The sequence below is a fragment of the Sinocyclocheilus rhinocerous genome, unplaced genomic scaffold (assembly GCF_001515625.1).
Source record: "Sinocyclocheilus rhinocerous isolate Xijiao unplaced genomic scaffold, SAMN03320098_v1.1 scaffold2873, whole genome shotgun sequence".
NCBI classification, from domain to species: domain Eukaryota; kingdom Metazoa; phylum Chordata; class Actinopteri; order Cypriniformes; family Cyprinidae; genus Sinocyclocheilus; species Sinocyclocheilus rhinocerous.
Window position 1 is genome coordinate 124,095 of NW_015632032.1, and position 21,747 is coordinate 145,841.

The 21,747-nt window shown below is 38.5% G+C and overlaps 2 protein-coding genes across 4 annotated transcripts in view; both read left to right on the plus strand.

Annotated features, from left to right (window-relative positions):
- LOC107742090 (adenylate cyclase type 9-like) overlaps nt 1-2,104 on the plus strand; it is a 47,024-nt gene extending 44,920 nt beyond the window's left edge. For both annotated transcript variants that reach the window (XM_016554958.1, XM_016554959.1), the window contains one exon: nt 465-2,104. In XM_016554958.1, the coding sequence (XP_016410444.1) occupies nt 465-1,761 (1,297 nt within the window). In that variant the 3' untranslated portion in view covers nt 1,762-2,104. The remainder of the gene's footprint in view (nt 1-464) is intronic.
- A 54-nt stretch (nt 2,105-2,158) lies between these two features.
- The window catches only part of LOC107742089 (CREB-binding protein-like), a 54,556-nt gene continuing 34,967 nt past the window's right edge, over nt 2,159-21,747 (plus strand). For both annotated transcript variants that reach the window (XM_016554956.1, XM_016554957.1), the window contains exons 1-2: nt 2,159-6,155; nt 19,792-20,441. In XM_016554956.1, the coding sequence (XP_016410442.1) occupies nt 6,077-6,155; nt 19,792-20,441 (729 nt within the window). In that variant the 5' untranslated portion in view covers nt 2,159-6,076. The remainder of the gene's footprint in view (nt 6,156-19,791; nt 20,442-21,747) is intronic.

Genomic DNA, 21,747 nt, shown 5'->3' on the forward strand with positions numbered 1-21,747 from the left:
ATGTGTTCGAAAATCGGCTCAAAATATCAGACATGATTGAAATCCTCCGACTGAATGGACTCATAGTCTGAAGCTAAAAAATTATAGTCTGTGCCCATCATCACCATGCAATTTTGTGTGTGTGTGTGTGAAATCCATCAAGTCCGATTCCTGAAAATCTGCAGACTGGCTCTGAATTTCCGTAACTAGTGCAGTCTCATTCAAACTGCAAATTGAGGCAAAAATCTGTGCAAAGGTTAGGTAGCATATTCCAGGCTTTAATCTCAGGTTAATGCATGCTTAAATGTCAAAATGCCATATGATAAAGAAAAGGTGACAAGTCCACCCACCCCTAGCTCCAGCCATGGTTGAAGACTTAAAACATCTTAAAATTGAAAGGGTGTTTTTGAGCACCTTCTATTGTTGGTGTTATTATTCTGTAGAACACACCACTCAAATCTGAAATCTCTTTCTCTTGCCTTCAGGAACATGAGTAACCAGAGTGCCGAAGTAGATCAGACAGGTGAGTTGGACTCTGGGCCCACAGCGCTCGACCTGCTCGTCCTAGAGACCGTACTCTCCTTCTTCCTCCTGCTGATGCTGGTTTGGTTTCTCAACCGGGAATTCGAGGTCAGCTACCGCCTTCATTACCACGGGAATGTGGAAGCTGACAAGCATCGCATCAAGATCCAGACCATGCGAGATCAAGCGGACTGGCTGCTGCGTAACATCATCCCCATCCATGTTGCCGAGCAGCTGGAGGTGAACCAGAGTTACTCTAAAAATCACGAGAATGTTGGAGTCATCTTCGCAAGTATTGTCAACTTCAGCGAGTTCTACGAAGAGAGCTACGAGGGTGGGAAAGAGTGCTACCGAGTACTTAATGAACTCATCGGAGACTTTGACGAACTGTTGCGCAAGCCTGCATTCTCAAATGTAGAGAAGATTAAAACCATTGGTGCCACCTACATGGCAGCGTCTGGATTAAATGGGCAGCAGTGCCAAGAGCAGCCCCACCCGCACACCCACCTACGTGCCCTCTTTGACTTCGCCCTTGAAATGATGCGCGTGGTGGACGATTTTAACAAGAACATGTTGGGTTTCAAGTTCAAGCTGCGAATTGGCTTCAACCACGGGCCCCTGACTGCCGGCGTCATCGGCACTACCAAGCTGCTTTACGACATATGGGGCGACACGGTCAACATCGCTAGCCGCATGGACAGCACGGGAGTGGAGTGCCGCATACAGGTTAGCGAAGAGAGCCACTGTGTGCTTAATAGAATGAACTACGCCTTTGATTATCGTGGCACTGTAAACGTGAAAGGGAAAGGGCAGATGAGGACTTACCTGTATCCCCAAATGAACGAAGGCAGATCGGGGTCCACACAAAGCCTGGAACAAGGCCAGGTGGATGGTGCCGTTGGGCATTTAGAGCCCACAACACTTGCCAATGCAACAACAACAACATCCGCTGCACCACTAAACCCCCCATCCACCTCTCCCAATGTTGCCTCTATCAGTGGCCACGGTGTGCCTCAGGGCCGTGGATTAGGCCCGTCTCAGATTACAGAGGAGTTGCACCAAGACTCTAAAGACAATTCTCCTGTCCCAGAGCTCAAAGAAAAGGATTACGAGAGTCCTTATCAAGCACCATCGCTAAGTGGTACACAACCTCCATCAATAGCACAACTATACGCACCATTAGCCAGACCAGAGACACCTTTACAAGGAGAGGAAGAAGACGAGGCAGATGAGCATACAAAGCTCAGGGCAGTGGAGTGATTAAAATTTCCTCCTCACCTCAGCTGACCTTCTTCATCAGCAGTTAATTTTCAGGCTCTACTTCCTTCAAGGGGCTTTTCCGACCACAACTGTTGGAGTTCCAATGAGTAGCATTAGCCTATGTAGGACATATGTGTTGATAACGTGACCTAAATAGAAAAATGGGTGCGCTAAGCATCTGCTTTGTGGATCACAGTGTAGCACAGAGGGGGAAATGGATGGAGTTAATATTTCTGATGTTCTCCAATTTTTTTTTTTTTATAAAGTGCCTTCACAATATGTAAGATCAGTCAAATTAACAAATGAAAGAAATGTTTGAACAAATATATCAGCATGGTTTTTTCAAAAGATGTGGACAGTGAAAAATGCTGTTTTTTGTAATGTATTACACCTCTAATGCCATATTCATTTTTTCATTTATTTCAGTATTTCTTTCTCTTTGAGACAAAATAATCAAAAACAAGCCAGTTGCTAATTAGAAACAGGATTACAGGATAATGTTTTAAGGTTATTATAATGAATATGCAGTATATTAGTTTCACTGCTCTACTATGTAGGCAGTCACCTATATCACATTACAATAAAACCAAGGCAAGGGCGGATGGATAAAGATGGGCTTCCAGCACTTCTGTCCACAATGCTCATATTAATATCCAGTATATATGGCAGGAAACAATGTAGCTTTTATCAATGGGAGGTAAAATGTCTCACGCACAATAGCACCCTAAACTCATAAAATGAGGAAAAACAGCACAGTCAGCCTTATTTTTTGAATCGCAATCAAGAAGGATGGCAGAAACCATGCTGTGCGCTCTCTCCCCTTCATTAGAGGACACAAGGGCCGATGATTGTAATGCATTGGGATATTCAGAGTATAATGTTTGTTGAAAACATGCTGTGTTTGGAGGTTCAGTGCATTTTTTTGCATAAAATTTAGCCCCACAATTTAGTGTTTCTCATTGCCTGAGGGAATGTCCTACAGGATTCCAAATTAAATTAATAAATCAATTTTTTCAGCATGGCACTTGACCGTATTTAAGGATCTTAACACAGAACGAGTGCCACTGTGTTTTTCCCTAAATATATCCAGTAAACTTCAGCCAGCGAAGCCTTCAATGAAGTGTTCAGTTGAACAGATTTTGTATGAATTGTTTATCAGTGCATTTTAATTCATTTCATTCAGTGCCTCAAACTTTTTCATATTCGAATCAGTTATTTTTCACTGTGATCATGCCAGCAGAGTCGGAGTTGGTATTGCTCTAGTTTTTGTTGATCACACTGCACTTGAGATACCTGTTCACTCCATGGCCTTGAGGAAGAAGGTTCTTGTGTTGCTATATTTGGCGAGCGGCTTGCAATTTTGTTATAATGCATTTATTTCTGCCTACTTTTTAAAAAAGATTTGTATCTGATAGTTTTTTGAGTGTGAATTCTGTTGAGATTTTGACAGCAGCTCTTCACATTTTTTTTTCGACATTTGTGCAGAGATCTGCTTTTCTTTAACTGATTTTTTTGTTGCTGATGAGTTCAGAACACTAGAGAATAATCTGCAGTATATCTCGCGATGTGTCTTACATTTCAATCATCAGTCAAGCAAAGCAATTTTAGTCTCTCAAAGCAAGTCCTTTATTAGTCCACACCGGTTGGATCTGTATCCTCTGCCATCATGTATAGTGAATAAGCTTGGCTCTGAGGTTTGAGGAGGACAGATTTCTTTCTTTATTTCTGTTTACAGAGCGATCACTAATTTGTTCTCAAAAATGGAAAAAAAAATCCAGTGCCTTTTTGTTCATTCATTTTTTTTATTTTTTATTTTTTTCCCTCAATTGTAATACCAGGTTGTGTCAGAGTCAAACTATCAGTGTGTCTTTTGATGCCGCAGCTTTCAGAACACCTGCAATTTTATGTTTTTGTATCATATTATTATTTCCTCTTTGATGTGAATTATAATTCCAGCCTTTAAAAAAAAAAAAGTACACTGTGTATCTTTAAATGAAACTTTTCGGGATGGAAAAGGGATTTGATTTTGCTGTTAATTGTTTTATGGTGCACTGCTTTCCAGCTAACACATTCACCTTTGAGTTATTGTATCACTCCATTGGCTAAAGAAGCCCAGTGCTGACAGTATTGAATTATAATTAATTGTGCATAATGTATGTGGTTTTGTATTAAATGCATTTGTATTTATTGGGGCTGTGCATGAATCTGTGTGCAGCCACAGAGCCTAATATCAAAAGGGCATATTTATGAAAGGGAGCCACTTAAAGCAAGGAGAAATGGGTCTTTACGTCCATGCGGGCCGCCCAGTTTCCCCTAACGTAACAAGCACCTAAGGCCTAAACTCTTGAAAAGTGCCTCCGATTCAATTCTACTAAAGTTCTATGATATTTTAAATGAACTAAAATGGAAAAGTGTGAATTTAATCTTGTTTTATGTGATTGTTCCCACTTTCTCACCACTGCCCGCGTACTTGTAGGTTTTCTGCATTTTAGTTTCGAAAATCAAGGATTGATTTCAGTTTGGAGAATCATGTTGTTTTTATTTTAAATTTTTTTTGCCATTGTCACGTGAATTACACTGCCTCACAGTTTTGTTTTGTATACATTTGAACAAATCTTAATTGGTTGAGAAATATTTTGAGTGCAAATCTGCAAATTTGTTTTGGTGCTCAAGAGTGTTAAAAATGTGCCCTTAAATATGACTTCACATGCTTGTATTAACTGTGTATTAATTATTTTTGTGCCATATATGGGAATGTGTATACCAAAGAATTTTAATAGTGTGGGCAGAAGCTGCAAGACAGAGCTGTGGAATGTGGGCAAGATATTTTTGTTGTTGTTGTTGTTTTTTTTCCCAGCAGCACATGTTCTTCAATAATTTGTTCTTATGCACATGAAACACAGCGGGTATTGATTTATTAGCCGCTATATTCAGGCAAAAAGCATAATCTGTATACATTTGCACAGTGCACTCACTTTGTATGTACATATCATGTATTGTTGTATTTGATTTTTATGTTTCAAAGTTGATAATACATGTGCATGTGCCAGATTTCGAGAGTAGAGAAACAATGAAAATATACCAGAAGCGGCATGTGTCTGTTTTATGTGTGGAAGAAATTGATGTTTTTTTTTTTATAATGGTGATTTAAATCATGATTAACCGTTACTTATGAATGTTTTAAATGGAAAATATCAGAAGAGATGTGTTTTATGAGGGTCAGAATATAATTTAAGACAAAAAAAAAAAAAACCTTCTAGTCATAAACTATCCGAATATAAAGATGTACGTTTTATATTTTAAGTTAATTTGCACTGCTTCTCAACAACTTGTTTTAAAGCAAACTATAATATTGGCTAAAATGCTAAACTATTTCCGTCCCAATACGATTTAGTCTTCGACGTAAGTAACAATTCCCGATGCGTAGATGACGGTCCAGTGCAGATTTGTGATCGTCTAGCGCCTCCAGCGGCCGCTTCGCGCGCTGACAGCAGGTTTGACGTAGGGCGTGATTGCGCTCGCGCTCGCGCTCCTCCTCCCCCTCGGCTCCGTCTATCTGGAAAAAGAAAAAAAAAACTTTTTGTATCGAAGGAATCAACAGCCGCCATCTTGTATGGGCTCGGAATCAGGATTTCGATAGAGCACTATTTTTTATTTTTGGACACGGAGCATCGAAATCGAGCTTTGACGACACCGTTCAGCGGACAATGACACCTTTATATCGCCGCGAAGGAATTTTTGGCGAAAAATCCTGGATTTAATCGGCGTTCGTCGGCCACAAAACCCTCGTATATCTAATTTCCCCTTCAGAGCGGCGCTTGCGTCCGTATTTCGCTCCGAGCGGTTATTGTTTACCGGACGCTTTTGGAGGACAGACAGCGCCGAGGAGACTATTTTGCAAAAAGATCTCATTTTTATGCAACCGTGCATTTTTACACGGAGCCAGACGATTTTTGCACGGAAAAAAATTGACGTCAGAAAATGGATCGCGTGCCGTTGCAAAATTAACGACGCTCGCGCGCGAGGACTCCTGTGGATATTTTATTTGGGATTTAACGTTGAATTCGCGGAAAGGAGGCGTTTTCTCTCGGTAATATAACGATGATAATGTGGGTGTTGGGTGTTGGATTATCATGGGGTGAATGGTGGTGGCGACGCGGGGCGCTGTTGCTGCTTTTTTGAGAAAATTCTCCGCCGAGCCGCTCCACACTCCCCACGTCTTTCAAAAGTAGGTAACATCTGTTTTTCTGACGAAAGGATCCTTCACTTTGAATTTTCCCCCACGACATTCGGCCAGAAGCTAATTTTAATCGCAATGGCTGAGAATGTGCTCGAAAGTGGCCCTCCAAGCGCGAAGCGAGCGAAGCTGACGGCACCTGCTCCAGACGCTTCAGGTAAAAGTCCAGCAGGCCTGATCCCAAACCTGCAAAATACTCTTCTGATAAACTCTTGTGAAGCACTGTAACACCTTTATTCACGCAGCTGCCAAATGAGTCCAGAGACAGTCGATCCAGTCGGCTTCACAGGTCGCTTACTTCACCCCGAAATTAAACCATCTAGTCGCCCTCATGTTGTTCAAAACTCGTATGACAGTACAAGAGAAGCGAGCTTTCATTGCGTGTTTTCCCATACAGTGTGAGTGAACGCTGACTGATATTTTGTGCTTTACAGAAGTCAGTCGTACGACTTTTTTCATACACGAGGGTGAATAAATAATAACAGGTATAATCTCCACCAATGTACTGTTTGGATATAATGTATATTGCATCCAAAGTTTAGGGAATCAAGTAATAGTTATCGATCAAACTTTTGTGCATGTAAAAATGCAACTGCTGTCCATCTAATAGAACCAGATGACATTTTTGTTACGCATTGCATCAGTCTGGTCATCATCGCATTCATCTTTCAGATCATCACGTTGAAAAGAGTTCCAGCTGAAAGTGCAGGAAAGAAAGCGACAGGTCCACGCGAATGTCCCGGGACAGTTTCTGAAAGCGAAAGTTTTAGTTTATGGTCGCTATGATACGGTTATAAATGTGCACGCAGTTATTATTGCTTACTAGGTAGTTCACACGTTAGTAAGTTTCACCATTTGCATTTAGACCCTTTTTTTAAAAACAAAAAAATAAAATGTTTTATCGGCAACCATGCGTTTGCTAGCTTTTGTTAAAAGCACTTTTGAGAAATGTTAATCTCTCATAAAGCGAATATTCATAGCAGTTTTATAGAAAAAGCGTTTTTGTTTTACATGGAGCGGGTCGCCCTTTCATGGGCGCCGCTATTGAGGTCACATGACCAACCGTGTCGTAAACATGAATCTGTCTAAACATAAGACAAAAACTTATTGAGTGCACTTTTGAGACTTTTAAGATATTAAAAGTGCATGGCTGGCCACTCGAAAAGCCAAATTAGCACTTTGTGAGTGCGCAAAAGTCTTTCAGTTTGTCTCAAATGTGGCAAGCACTCCTGCTTTGTTCAGTGGGATGAATTTTGCTCAAATTATGAACATAAACACAAACCAGACCGAGTTCAGAGACATGCAGTTCTGCTGTTTCTGAGCTTGCTAGTCAAAATAGTTGATAATTGTGTGCTTAGACTAGTTAACCAAGTGTTTGGTATTTGCTGTGTCGCCAAGTTAGAAGAGCACTCTGTTGTAATAGCTTGTAAACCTGTTACTTTTAGGCCCGTTTGAAGCATCACCTCAGCTGTCATTAACCACATAAATGGCTGTAGTGGCCATCACAGTGTGCATGCTACAGATTTGCATCATGCGTGCGATGACTAGATCTCAAATGTGTTAAAAACTCGGCACGTACAGGTTGTATAAAGTTCAGCATCCCCTCCTTTATACTGATCAGCATGTAGCCTAATGCATGTCTGATTATCTATGTCCGCAGGCAGCTAGTGTGTTTGTAAGTAAACTTGAGCTCTCGGTTTAATAGCCGAGAAGTCTTGTTGCACCTGTAGAGACCTGTTTCTCTAGCTTCTGTGCTGTTCATTCACAAAGTAGTGCTTGTTGGACCATCACACGCTACAGCATCCATTTGCCTGCGTGCGTTCAGGCTATATTACTTCATGATATATTTTTATTTTGACAGGTGAAGTGTGTAATTTGTTTCAGGAAGTGTTTTTCCACCATCGGGCTGAACGATTCCAGTTGCTTTTGGACTTGAGCAATGCGGGTATAATGCCTGTAGTGATTAGAGGTCAACTGATGTATCGTTTTGCCGATTAATTGGCACCGATAGTTGATTGCTGGAACTATCGGCTATCTGCACAAATCCATGCTGATAGTTTTTTCCGGGTTGCGTCTGTTGCTGGAGTGGCTGATTATACAGTTATACAGTACTCTGGCTGTTTGTTTTGACACATGAGGCTGACTTTTCCATTAAATTACATTATATTTGTCCTAAATCATTGTTAATGTACATAATGACTTCATCCTAGGCTGTAAAATTGTTTGTCTTTCTGTGGCTTCAATAAAGTCTGTATGCTTCATATAGAGAGCTGTAATATAGATCACACTTTTTCTTTCCGTTTTGCTCTTGTTTTTTTTTGTTTTTTTAAACACCAAACTTCAAACTCATCTATGCCACTTTTTTGATCATTCTTGAAGTGAACTTTTACCCGTTTGGTGATTAAATAAACTGTTTTAGACCACCGCTTGAACTGAATGTGACGCGTCCGCTGTGTGTGATTCCTGATACCCACTAGTCCTAGACGTGACGCTGCGCTTTTTGCCCGGTGTACGACTGCCATATTTTGTTATTTTGATTAGATAATCATCACGTGTTCTAGAATAGAAGCAATTACACTGTGAGAATATACAATATCCATATGTATGTAATTTCAATTTTATGTCTAGATATTTAAAGATGGCCATCTAGAGTGTGTACATTTCAACATCTATTAAAAAATTTTTAAATTTTGAAGTTGCTTCTGTTAACATTAGTTAATGAACTAATTAATATTTAATATTAATAATTTTATTCATGTACAAAGTATGGTTCAGTACTGTTTTTTTTTTTTTAACTATCAGTTGATTAATCTGTATCGGCCAGTGTGGTCCAACCTAACTATCGTATCGTAAAATCCACTATCGGTCGACCTCTTAGTAGTGATGTGATTATGGTTTTCTAGAATAGTGAAGTATGCAGTTCGTATTTCGTATTGTAGAAAGTTTGGGAATTTGTATTCTGAAAAGTTCTGTTATCAACCCTAAACTTTGCAATCCGACTCTCAATTTAGTTTACGTTTTCATACACTAATGTATTCCAATCAAAAATTCAACGCATGTGCAGTGCCCAGTCACCGCGTTCAAAACTGGAAGAAAGCTTTTGCGATAATGTTGCAGAAGCTATCATAAGAATAATTGTCATTTTTGCTTTGCTGACATGACATATCTAATAGGAAAACTTGGTAAAGCTCAGAAGAGCTTTTTTTGTGCAAATATATAGTAAATATTCAGTCTTCTCCACTGAATTGTACGACAATGATAAACATATGCATGTTTGTAAGACAAAAAGCATACGTAAACCAAAGTTTATTAAAAATGTCTCTGGTAAACATATGGGTCATACGCACTGTTATCCGATTGAGAAGATTGTATTCACATGTTTACATGCTTACTTTTTTTCCAGTTGATAAGATTATTTAAGATCTACACCACCCGTTTCAATCTGATTGAACTTTTAATTTTGATTGAGCTCAGTTGGATCGATTGAGGTGTTTACATGAGGGCTTTTCAATACGATTACAAACTGATAACATGGGTAACATAAGCCCCTCCCACACAGCGCATTTATCCTGGAAAATTGCCAAAGTGCCTTCTGTGTGAACACGGCAAAAATCGGTTCGTTTGCGTCATCAAGCCAGCAGCTGTTTACCCCGTTGCTTAGTAACGACGGCGCAGGAGAAGGCGGCAAAATGTGTGGCATTGCTCTCCTCTCTTTTATATTTATGTCTTTGAACCGTTGATTTTGTTTCCATTTGCTTCTTTAAATAGTCTGTTTTAAAATAATACCTCTAAAGCTAAAAATCATAAAAATTGGTGATGCACCAAAATGAAAAATATTGGCAGAAACCAAAAATTCTGAACTCGCTGGGCCAAATATACTTTTTTTTTTTGGAAAAACAACAAAATCTATTAATTTTATATTTTTCAGAAGATATTTTTTTATAAATTGACTATAGAAGATTTACAATTTTGAATTTAAACAAAACTACTTGTCTTATTCTACATATATGCTAATTTTGGCATATTTCAGCTGAAAACTAAATATTTTAGTCTCCGAAATGTGCTAATTGAGAAATTGCTAATCAAGTAACCTAAAGAGATGAATGCAAAATTCTGAACTTTGTCAGTGAAGAGCATTTTCATACCAAAGCAGGGATTTGGTTCGAAACAGAGAATGCAGTGTTTGTGAGCTGGGATATAAAGCAGGAAACATCACACTTTTAAAAGATGGGATTCAGACCTATAAAAACTTTTAGTGGTAAGCCTTGTGACCAAACCAGCCCTGTGTTAACCTTCCACAACGGTGCCAAGAGTTCTCTCTGTCCACTCCACTGTTGTCTATCAGCAGCAGGTCTGGCCTAAAAAGCCTTGTGAAACCTGAACCCGGTCTGCTGCTCAGAGCCAGCACGTGCTCGCAGTCTTTTGTGTGCAAACACTCCTAAACCCGAGAAGGAATTATAAGGATATACAGTATCATCTTCAAATCCTGATTCACCGTTTGTTGTTCTGCTGTTCTTAGGACATAAAGTAGGGCTGGCTAAAAATATAGATTTTTATGATCTTCATTCTTGATGTCGATTCTTAAAATCCCAAGTGTTTTAATCTATGCCAGTGTTTCCTAAACCACATTTGACCACATCATTGCTTGTGTTCATGAGTTTATAGTTTTATAACGATTTTACACATTATAATACTACATTTTACACATGAAATGCAATTGAAATTTCAGTTAGTATCTGGAGAGCAGTTTGTGGTTGTTGACTTATTATTTTTGTTTAGTTGTTTAGTGGGCTCTGTTGTTCATTTTTAAAATTAATATTTTTGTAATGTACAAAGTTAGAGAGATCCCTATTTATTTACAGCATTTGCTGAGAGAGTATTTCTTTATTAATGTTCAATAGTTTGAGGTTGGTATAATTTTTAATCAATTTTTTAATTCTCTCTGTTGAAAGAAATCTCTTATGCTCACCACTGCTGCATTTATTTGATAAAAAATAGAGTAATATTTTGAAATATCATTACAATTTAAAATAGCTGTTTTTTTATTTGAATATATTTTAAAATCTAATTTATTCTCTATTTGTCTCTTGTAATAAATGTTATGCGTCCTTACTGAATATAAATATTAATTGTGCTATTGTAGTATCAAAATCGATATTATAACTGAGAAATGCCCAAATGAACCCTAATGAAATCAGATTTAGAATGAATTTGGAACAACATGGGTAAATTATGACAGAATGTACATTTTTTAATAAACAGCCCCTTTAACATCCCATGGCGTAAACAATTGAATATCATTATGTTGAGATTGAAATGTAGGATTTAGGGAGCGACTGAAAGTGACAGAGATGGATAGCTGAGCTAAAAGTCTTGGTTTATATGTATCCGTTGCTATCCTCCCCATCCGAGTGAAATCCCAGGCGAGGCACACCTGTCCCAGATCAGACGGCCCGCAATCTTTCAGACGCTGGGAACGACAGCTGTGGTCTGCTGCTGTGCGAAGAGACTATTTATAGCCTGCTGCCAGACCCACTATAACAAGCTTCAGTGCGGTGATGGAGGGAGAAATCTGGATCCCCGTTGGGACTCGAGACTCCAAGGTGCTTCCGAATGTGTACGTTGCTTTGCATTTTGGCTCTGCTCCAAGCTCGGAGAGGGCGGGACGTTGGCACTAGATATCTGAGTGTGTAAGTGAGCATGTGTACGAGTCTGGCTCCGTGATGTGGATCATTAAACAGCGAGCCGCCCCGTGAGAGAGCGAAAGAAAAGGGATGATCCCTACTCCTGCCTCCCTCGTGTTTAGCACCTGCTGTGTCTGGCAGCGTGTCTGTGTTTACTCTCGAACTGGTGTGACCTCAGTGCTACCCGTGCTGCATCTCAATCAGAGCCGCGGATAGATGCACAATCAGAGCTCGCCGTTAACGCTTGTCCGGGATAAGTGGATTTTGTGAAGGGGCAAGTGAAAGAGAATTGTACTTGCCTGACCGGACAAGTAACATGATTAAAATGTCAATAATAAACAGGACAGCACCGACAGTTTGGCGGGAATGATTCTGATTTTATTACTTTCAGTGTAAACGGGACTGATAACAGATAATGTATTGACAGTATCAAGGTCTCGTCAGTTGAGGCTTGCACAGCCTGTCTGACTCGTGGAGAAATCTAAATTAATAAGCGCAACAGCACACACAAAGATATAAACATGAACAAACATACTGCGGTAGAAAAAAAGATAAATATTCTATATAATACATGATATAGCTTGCCACCATTCATCTTTGCATCATTACATCACGTCTGTAAACATAAAGAAGGAGTCACGGCCAGTATGCTATATCGCACGTGAGGATGCTGCAGGTGGCGGATCATTTATAGCCTTTTCTCACAGCAGCTGGAATAATTAAATTTATCATTTTGATGGCAGATTGTAATCCAGAAAGGTCCAAACGACAATCATCAGTGACAATTGGAGATTCACCCGTAGTCAAAACCAAAAGACTTCGGACTGCGGAGTGGCTACAGAAAAAAAGAGAATGCAACTGGGCCCTTGTAAGAATAAATATCGGCAAGGTTTTTGAAAAGGTGGCTTGAACTCCGTGTTTGAAGGGGTTTAAAACGGACGCAGAGACTGCTTTTTTTCTGCTGGACAGGTAAGACATTTCAGTGGTTCATTGGGTAATTAGGCAACAGTAGCACACTTGTTCGCGTAATCCATACAGTCATGGAGTTTCCTTTGTTGTGCTTTGTTTTCTCGTTTTGCTATGATATGAGCTAAGCGATTGTTAGATTTAATCACCATTGGTAGCACGATTTATTGTCATGATTTTTTTCCCTCAGTTGATCAGAGCAAAAGTGGCAGACATGTTACTTGTTCAGATGACATTTTCCGGTGGAAATTCTTTTTTGCTTATTTTGGTTAAACTTCCAAGACGTAGAATCTGTGATTATGAAGTACAGTATCCACACAAGCGTGGTGTGCCATACATACTCTCAAAACATTAGATTCATCCGCGCTGAGGATCCGTGCTTATGCACAACCCACGCAAAAGCCCTATTCGCACGGGATTGGTATTATCTGGGGACCTCGTGTGATTTAGAAATGAACCCCCCCACACACACACACACACACATCTGAATTCCGTGTGGCGCATTCGCAACTGTTTAAAAATTTCACATATTTTTTTGCACCAAATAGTATCGATAAAATGTAAACGATACCCATCCCAAGCTACAGCCCAACAAACAATAAGAGAAAAAGAAAGAATCACTCACTGCTCTTAACTAAGTAACTTCTGTAGCTTTAATGGATATTTGTGTATATTTACTCCATACAATTTAGGTAATTTGTATCTAATAGGCTAGTCTGTCTGAGTGCTCAGCCCGCCTGTGGATGAAATCCTAGAAACGCTCCTGTATAGCGATATGACCCTGCACCCAAAATACTATGAAAACACTCCAACGCAGCCTCCATTCTTCGCGAAAGATGGATAAAAAGGTGCACATGAAACAAAAACCTTGAAAAATGTATATACGACCCCGCCAAATCCTGGCCAAATCACAGAGATGCCGATTCGCACGGGACTAATATTGTCACAGGACCTCGGTGTTCGACGAAATACGGTAGGTCATTTGTGGGGGAAGTTTTGCTTTACAAATTACAGACATGGCCGATTCACACGGGATTATGATCACAGACAACCTCCACAATTATTACAAATGACTAGAGGTCACCAGGTAAAACTAATCCTGTGCGAATAGGGCTAAAGATGAAAATTCTGCAAATAACGGCAGTTGTAGGTTTCAAACAGATATGGCGACAAAGAGGCAAAAACTTACGGACTACAGCTTTAATATGAACTGACTTAAATTTTAGACACATTATTGACCGTTTTTGCTCCATTTCGCTAACGGAAATAGTTCTAAGCAAAGCCACAGCAGAGCAGTCGTGCATCTCTGAGTAACACACAACAGTGTTTCGTCACTGAATGATTCAGCATTTTTGCACGAATCGGATGAGTCAATGATTCAGTGAGCCATTCATAAAAACAGTCAATGACTTGCTCATTAAGACACTGACTTGCTGCCACCTACTGGTGGTTTGGTTTCATATTTAAAAGTATCATTGTATTTTTCCAACATTTCATATTTGTATGTTAAAAAAGTAATACAATAATCTTTTAACATTATTTATGCATTTGCAGTTTTACAGTGTAAATGCATTTATGGAACCTCTTATCTTCATTAAACCGTATGAATAAATACGTCTAAATGGCACTTTTGATGCAGCTTCTGTGTTTCCTCTGCAGTGGAAAGATAGTTTGTTGATACTGATTACATTTAAATGGTATCATCCATACAGTGTCTTATTATTCTAACTGAATGTATTGATAAAATGTAAGAATTTGAGGTAAATGATGACACGTACATTTAATAAGGTTAGGAAAATATTGCCCTTCATAAAGCTAAAAAGTGTCCTAGAAATCAATTTAAGGCAAATATCACAAATATGCTGATTAAAGTAAGATCGGTTAGAGCACTGATGAGACTATTGCTTCAGAATAAATTACATTTATGCCAAAAAAAAGCACATGTCAATGTTGTTCTGGGAAATACCGTTGAGAAATTGACCAAGATTTCAGGGCTGCCAAAATATAGGCTACTTTCAGAATGGGAAACTAGTGTGTGAAATACTGTGTAGTATATACTGTGTTCTGCCTACTATTTTATCTAGAAATAGCTTGTGAAATGGTATGCTACAGTAAATATTACAAACGTAGTCATTTGCCACACTAGTGTATGGCATACTGAACAGTATTTACTGCCTGCCATTTTCTAAAATAGTATGTGAAACAGTCTTCAACAGTAAATGTTTCAAACAGTTGTACACTACTTTGTCGCTTGTCTTTACTAGTGTGCAGCATACTATGTACATACTGTATACTGTCTGTGATTTTATAAAAATGTCTATATGAAAGTCTGCAGTGATAAATAATACAAAGAGTAGTATGCTACATTGTCTCTTGACCTCACTAGTGTACAGTAAAGTATGCAGTATGCACTAGGGCTGCAACAAACGATTATTTTGATAATCGATTAATCTAACGATTAGACCGATTAATCGACTAATCATCGATTATTCCGCTGATTAATCAGTAGGCATTTTTTGATTATTCATCTTTTGCAATTAGTTAAAATATTGAGTTATACATACTATTATGAACGGTAGAGCCCTGCATTTCAGCCCGGGCCCGACGGGCCACAACTTTTTTACGCCCCTCGGGCCGGGCCAATTTTCATGTCAGATGTGGGCCGGGCCTCGGGCCTGTTTTAGGCTTCTCCTTATTTTTATATTTTAGACATCCATCAATTAGTAATGAAAAAAATATTGCCGCGCTAGTGGAAACAACACGAGACCGAGCACAACGTTTTGTTGATATTGTGAGTGCACACAAATAAAAGTAGACCCTTTACAGTTATGAATGATGTATTACTCTTACCTTTATGAGCAAAAATGGTGTATCCACTGAAAAAAATGCAAGTGATTGCGCTATCGCCTCCATGTCCTGCAAAGCACGCTTTAGCTTCCACTCAACGCGCAAACTATTGGATATAGCGCACATTTATCTAGGTTTAACGTTTAAACATTGTTATATGCTGGAACTGTTTTATATCTATAGATTTTATTTTAGGCAAGTCGTGATGATTTGAGAAGGCTAAATTGATCAAACATAAGGCTCACTGTCTTCCGCTGGCCGCTTGGTCGTTACTTAAAAAAACAAAAACTTATATTTAACGAACAAAAAATGCTCCAAATGTTTTTCTAAAATAACTTAATAAAAAACTAAACAAAATATAATAACTTTGCCATTACATACAAAACTGAACTATTATAATAGCTGAAACAGTAGTATAAGCTGTTTTGGGAGAAGGGGGAAAAAAAAGACGGGCCAGGGCCGGGCTAGGGACTATATTTGAGGCCCATGCAGGGCTTTAATGAATGGTAAATGAGTGGAGCGCTGAGCGGAGCACACACGCATAGAGCGGGATAATACGCAGAGTGTCACACCACGTGAAAGTGAAACCTGAGCGGTGAACTAATTTTCGGCAGCCGGAATTTCGGTGCATTTCTAATTATTTGCGAGATCAGAAATGGATATTATATAATAGATGCTTTTTTGAACATTTTAGCAATTTAAAAATATTAAAAAATGATTTTTTTACACCCCGGTTGGGAAACACTGCATTAGGTCATATGAGATCAAACTACTCGACAACAAAAATATTTGTCGACAATTTTTTATTGTCGACTAATCGTTTCAGCCCTAATATGTACCATATACTACCTGTGATTTTCTAATAATAGCATGTGAACAAATAAGTCCTAATATTAATTAAATATTAATATTAGCCTAATAATAAAAATAATAATAGTAATCGTCTTGTTATCATCAAAGGCATAAGCCACAGGCGATATCTTTGGCTATCGTCGATATGCGATACTATCGTCTATCGACACAACCCTAGTTGAGTATACTTTGAAAGCTGTGCGGACGCGGCTGTGCGCGATAGGGCTGAACGATTTTGGAAAATAATCTAATTGCGATTTTTTTTTTTACCAATATTGCGATTGCGATTTAATATGCAATTTTTTTTTTTAAGCTCTTTATGTTCTGTATTATTCAACAAAGACAAGCTATAAATCATTGTATAGTATGACCAACACACTATTAGATAGATTACCGATCTGATCTTCAAGTCGAACACACCTCTTTACTCTCGCCTGTCACGTGACCGTGTAATCGCAGCCTCTGCGATTGAAAAATCAAAATTTTTCATATCGCGATATTATCGCAAATGCAATTAATCGTTCAGCCCTAGTGCGCGAGACGAAGCGGTGCGCGGAATGTGAAGTACACCCGGCCTTTAGAATTATAGCTTGATTTTCTGTTATTAAGCAGCTGTCCAGTGTGGAGCTAGCTAATGATAAAATCTTTTTATTAGTGAATGCAAACATTTTTACATTTAAGTGATAGTTTGGTTTTCAGAGATCAAAGCTTAATCTAGCTCAGGACTGTTTTGATTGTTATAATCCTATAAGGTGTTTTAAGAGAGATTATGTTATGAATAAACTAATTAATCCAAAAATAAAATGTCTTATCACTTTGTTCCATATCGATATGACATGCAAAGGAGATACTAGGCAGAATGATGCATCAGCCCGTTAGTTACTTTTACTTACAGATAATTAAATGGTGAATGAGAAAATCTCTCTGACATCTCATTTTATGTGCCAAATATATTTATTTGTATTGTAAAACATAATTGTAATTGTACAATAGTTATATACTTATAACATTTTCAGTTTGACAGTTTGACATTTTCAAAAGCTGAAGTGATTACCTTTCATTTATTATTTATTTCATTTATTCATTTATTTCATTTACTAGTTAGAATATGTGTAACTCAATATTTTAACTAATTGTTAAAGCTGAATAATACTGATTAATTGGTCCACTAGTGCGTGGCATACTATGCAGTATGTAGTGAGTACTGTCAGATTTGTTTTTTTTTTTAGAAATAGTATTTAAAAACAGTGCAGTGGTAAATGTCACTTGATCACACTAGTGCATCATACTATGTAGTATGTACTGTCTACTAGTGATTTTATAAAAAAAAATGGCATGTAAAATGGTCTTCAGTGGTAAACGTAACAATTGGTAGTATGCTAAATTGCCGCTTGACCTCACTAGTGTGCAGCATACTGTGCTGTATGTACTGCTTACTGCCTATGATTTTATAAAACTAGTATATGAAACAATCGGCAGTGGTAAATGTAACAAACATTGTCACTTGACCCCACTACTGTTTGGCATACTATTGGCAGTATGCGCTGTATATACTACCTACGATTAAAAGAAACATATGAAACAGTCTTCAGTGGTAAACGTAGCAAACAGTAGTACACTACATTGTCACTTAAACCTCACTAGTGTGTAGCATGTACTGTATTCTGCCTGTGATTTTATAAAAACAGCATGCAAAACAGTCTTAATGGTAATCATTACAAAATCGCAGGCGATTCATTGCCGATTTTGAACGCGATTTTGTGTAGCTTGTCAGTGAACTACGGCTCTGTGTAGTAAATGCCGCTCCATCTGAAAGCACGTGCTGGAGATTTACTACTAATCACAGGAGCGGGTGTACTGACGAGATGCGCATGAAAATCGCATTCGATTTTTTGCACAGCCCTACTAACAGCTATCGTTAGTCTCACTGTCACGGAGGTGATTGAGAACGTCTCCTTCCTCCCAGCTGTTCTGATGTATCGTACACACTCCTGTGTGTGTGTGTGTGTGTGTGTGTGTGTGTAACGTGTCAGTCGTTCATTAGCAGGTTTTAGTAGATGAGGTGGATTTATTAAAGCTGTTAGCAGACTCAGCGGCATATCGACTCATGATGGCATATTGATTTAGACTACTACTCTCTCTCTCTGCTGTTTTCCCTCACAGCATTTATGGTGTCTAAACCACAGCTTCCGTTAGACCCTTAAAGGGATAGTTCACCCAAAAATGAAAATTTGATGTTTATCTGCTTACCCCCAGGGCATCCAAGATGTAGGTGACTTTGTTTCTTCAGTAGAACACATATGATGATTTTTAACTCCAACCGTTGCAGTCTATCAGTCGTATAATGCATGGCAATGATAACAAAATCTGAAACTTAATAGACCTTAGTCAGAGTTGACCGTATATTTATTTTGCAGGAATGCGGAGTCGAAATTCACCATTTTCAAGGTTAAGTTGTAGAAACCTTTTTTTTGTTGTTCCTTTTTTTTTATTGGAAAAAATATTTAATAAACCATAATTTTAATTATGTATGTATTTATTGATTTCATAACTATTCTATATATTTCAATCAGAAACACATGGGACACAAAATATGATTTTTAAAAGAATTAATTTATACAGTAAATTACATATATTAAATTACAGTAAATTACAATATTACACTAAATCTGCGAGTCCTCTTACAGAAAAAAAGTATCTATTTCAAGTGATCATACACATTTTTTTAATGCATTTTGGTAATTTCCAACCACTAATTGTTATGCAATTTCCCAATATTTGTTTATAAGTACAAAACCTAAGGTTTTGCGGCATTCCTTAAAATGTTCCTGCCAATTTTTTCTTGTTTTTTCTTTTTCTTTTAATTTTATTGAAACTTATTTTATTTTTAATAATTACAGTAATTGTGACATGTCATGAATGCATTAAGTTACATGATTTTTTATATTTTTTTGTTTTGCACGACTTGGAGTTTTTAGGTAAACGTTCATATCTTATTATCGAATTAAATTTTATGCAATTTTCCAATATTTGCATAAAAATACATGGATAGAAACCTGGCTAATGATATTAGGGATGGGGGGAAGTAGTGCTGGGCGGTATACCGGTTCATACCGAATACCGGTGTTTATTAGACTTTGGCACTAGATTTAGCAACTTTCAGACCCTTTTAGCGAACTTTTTCCATAGAATATTCATACTGACAAACCTAGCGACTTTTTTGGATAAACCTTAGCTATGGTTCAGTTGTCCAGCCTGCACGGGCCCGGGTCCAACTTTCAAAATAATAGACGGGTCCGGGTCGGTTCAGTGTAGCACATTTACGGGTCTCTTCGGGTTCGGGTGCGAATTTTTGGACCCGTGTAGACCTCTACCTCACAACCTCAAGAAGAGAACAAATAATCACACACAAAGTTAAATTTCTCTCTCTCTTTGTTTCCTCAGAGTTGGGTTCACTTTCCTGGGATGACCTGGAGAACGATCTTCCAGATGAGCTGATACCTAATGGAGACCTGGGGATGATGTCCATGTCCTCTAACGGCGGGGCTACAGGTACAGGCAGTCACGGCCCCATGGTCCCCGATGCTGCTGCCAAGCACAAGCAGCTCTCCGAGCTCTTACGGCCGGGAAGCAGCGCTGGGTTGAACTTGGCCAGTCCGCAGCCCGGCGGCATCGGACCTCAGCTGGGTGGGCTTGGAAAGAGTCCCCTGGGCCAGGGCTCCCCTTCCCACCCCTCTCAAACACAGAAACCAGGCGGCACTCCCGGGATGCAGGGCAATAACGCCGGCTCAGCTGGCATGGGACTCGGCACGGGATTTAACCAGGCCATGCTGAACAGCGGCATGATGGGACAGAATGCGGCCGGACAGCCAGGTCAGGTGATCAATGGGACTCTCGGCTCTGTAGGCCGCGGTCGAGGAGCGCCGGGGATGCAGTACCAGGGTGCCGGCATGCAGGTGGCAGCTTCTGTAGGGGCGGGAGGAGCAGCGGGGGCGGCAGCACCAGGAGGAGCGGGGAATGTCCTGGCAGAGACACTCACACAGGGGGCGCAACAGATGGGCATCAACACCCAGCAAGCCGGAAATATCAACAAGGTGAGATGGCCTGTTTCCTTTGCTGTGGTTTCGCTCATTTTGAGTTCAGAGTCTTGAGAAGATTTAAGATTTTTTTTTGGCGCGAATGAAAATGGTCCCTGATGAATATCCCTATTATCAATTCATGTGTATTTAAATACAATTTTCAAATTGCATGTAAAAAATGTATTCTGTTAGAAGACATAGGCTACACATTTACCGTATAAATTCCTAGTTGAGCATCACACAAATCATGTAACTTTACCTCAGGTCATGTCACTGAATAATTTTTCCAGATGATTGGCTATTGCTTTCCAGAATATTCTGATAGTCATAAAGCAGCTGCCGCTGATAGCTAGTAGGGATGCTCCAATCCCCCTTTTTCACCTCCGATTCCGATTCCGATACCTAGGGTTCAGTATTGGCCGATACCAGTGAAGTTTTTTTTTTTTTTCCCATTTAAATAAATGTAGAATTTATATATCTCTGTGTGTGGAACTGATAATCATTCTTTCACAATCTACTAAATACAGACTACTTCATTATAAAGAAAAATAAACTATAAATATGAAAATATATATGTATATTCATAATCTATGACAAAAATATATCATACACTAGGTTAGTGGATAATTCGGTGGCAAAAGTTATTCTAGAAAAATCAGTGCACAATAATTTTAGAAATCCAAACATTTAGTGAAAAAACAATATTTTGTGGGTACAAATTGCTATTTGTATTATTATAAAATCCATTCATTAAAAACATTCATGAATCAACACGGAGTCACAGCACGCAGCGCTTTGCATTAAAAAGTGCAAAGCACAAAGGGAAGAGAAATTGATGCGTAGTGTATTATATCTGTGCAACAGTTATTGAGCCTTTCTTTTAACAGTTTTAAATTTCAGTTACTGTGCGCGTTAAAAACTATTTATAGTCTTTTATATGCCCGTGTTTTGTTTTCACAGACACCTGGTAACAAGTAACAAAACAACATTAAACTCTGGCAAGAAGATAAAGTCCTTTACTAAATACAGACTACTTCATTATAAAGAAAAATAAACTATAAATATGAAAATATATATGTATATTCATAATCTATGACAAAAATATATCATACACTAGGTTAGTGGATAATTCGGTGGCAAAAGTTATTCTAGAAAAATCAGTGCACAATAATTTTAGAAATCCAAACATTTAGTGAAAAAAACATTTTGTGGGGAACAAATAAAAGTGTTGCACTAAATATGGTAAAATGTTACACATTGCAATTTATATTATAAAATCCATTCATTAAAAACATTCATGAATGTATTTATATATAAGTAT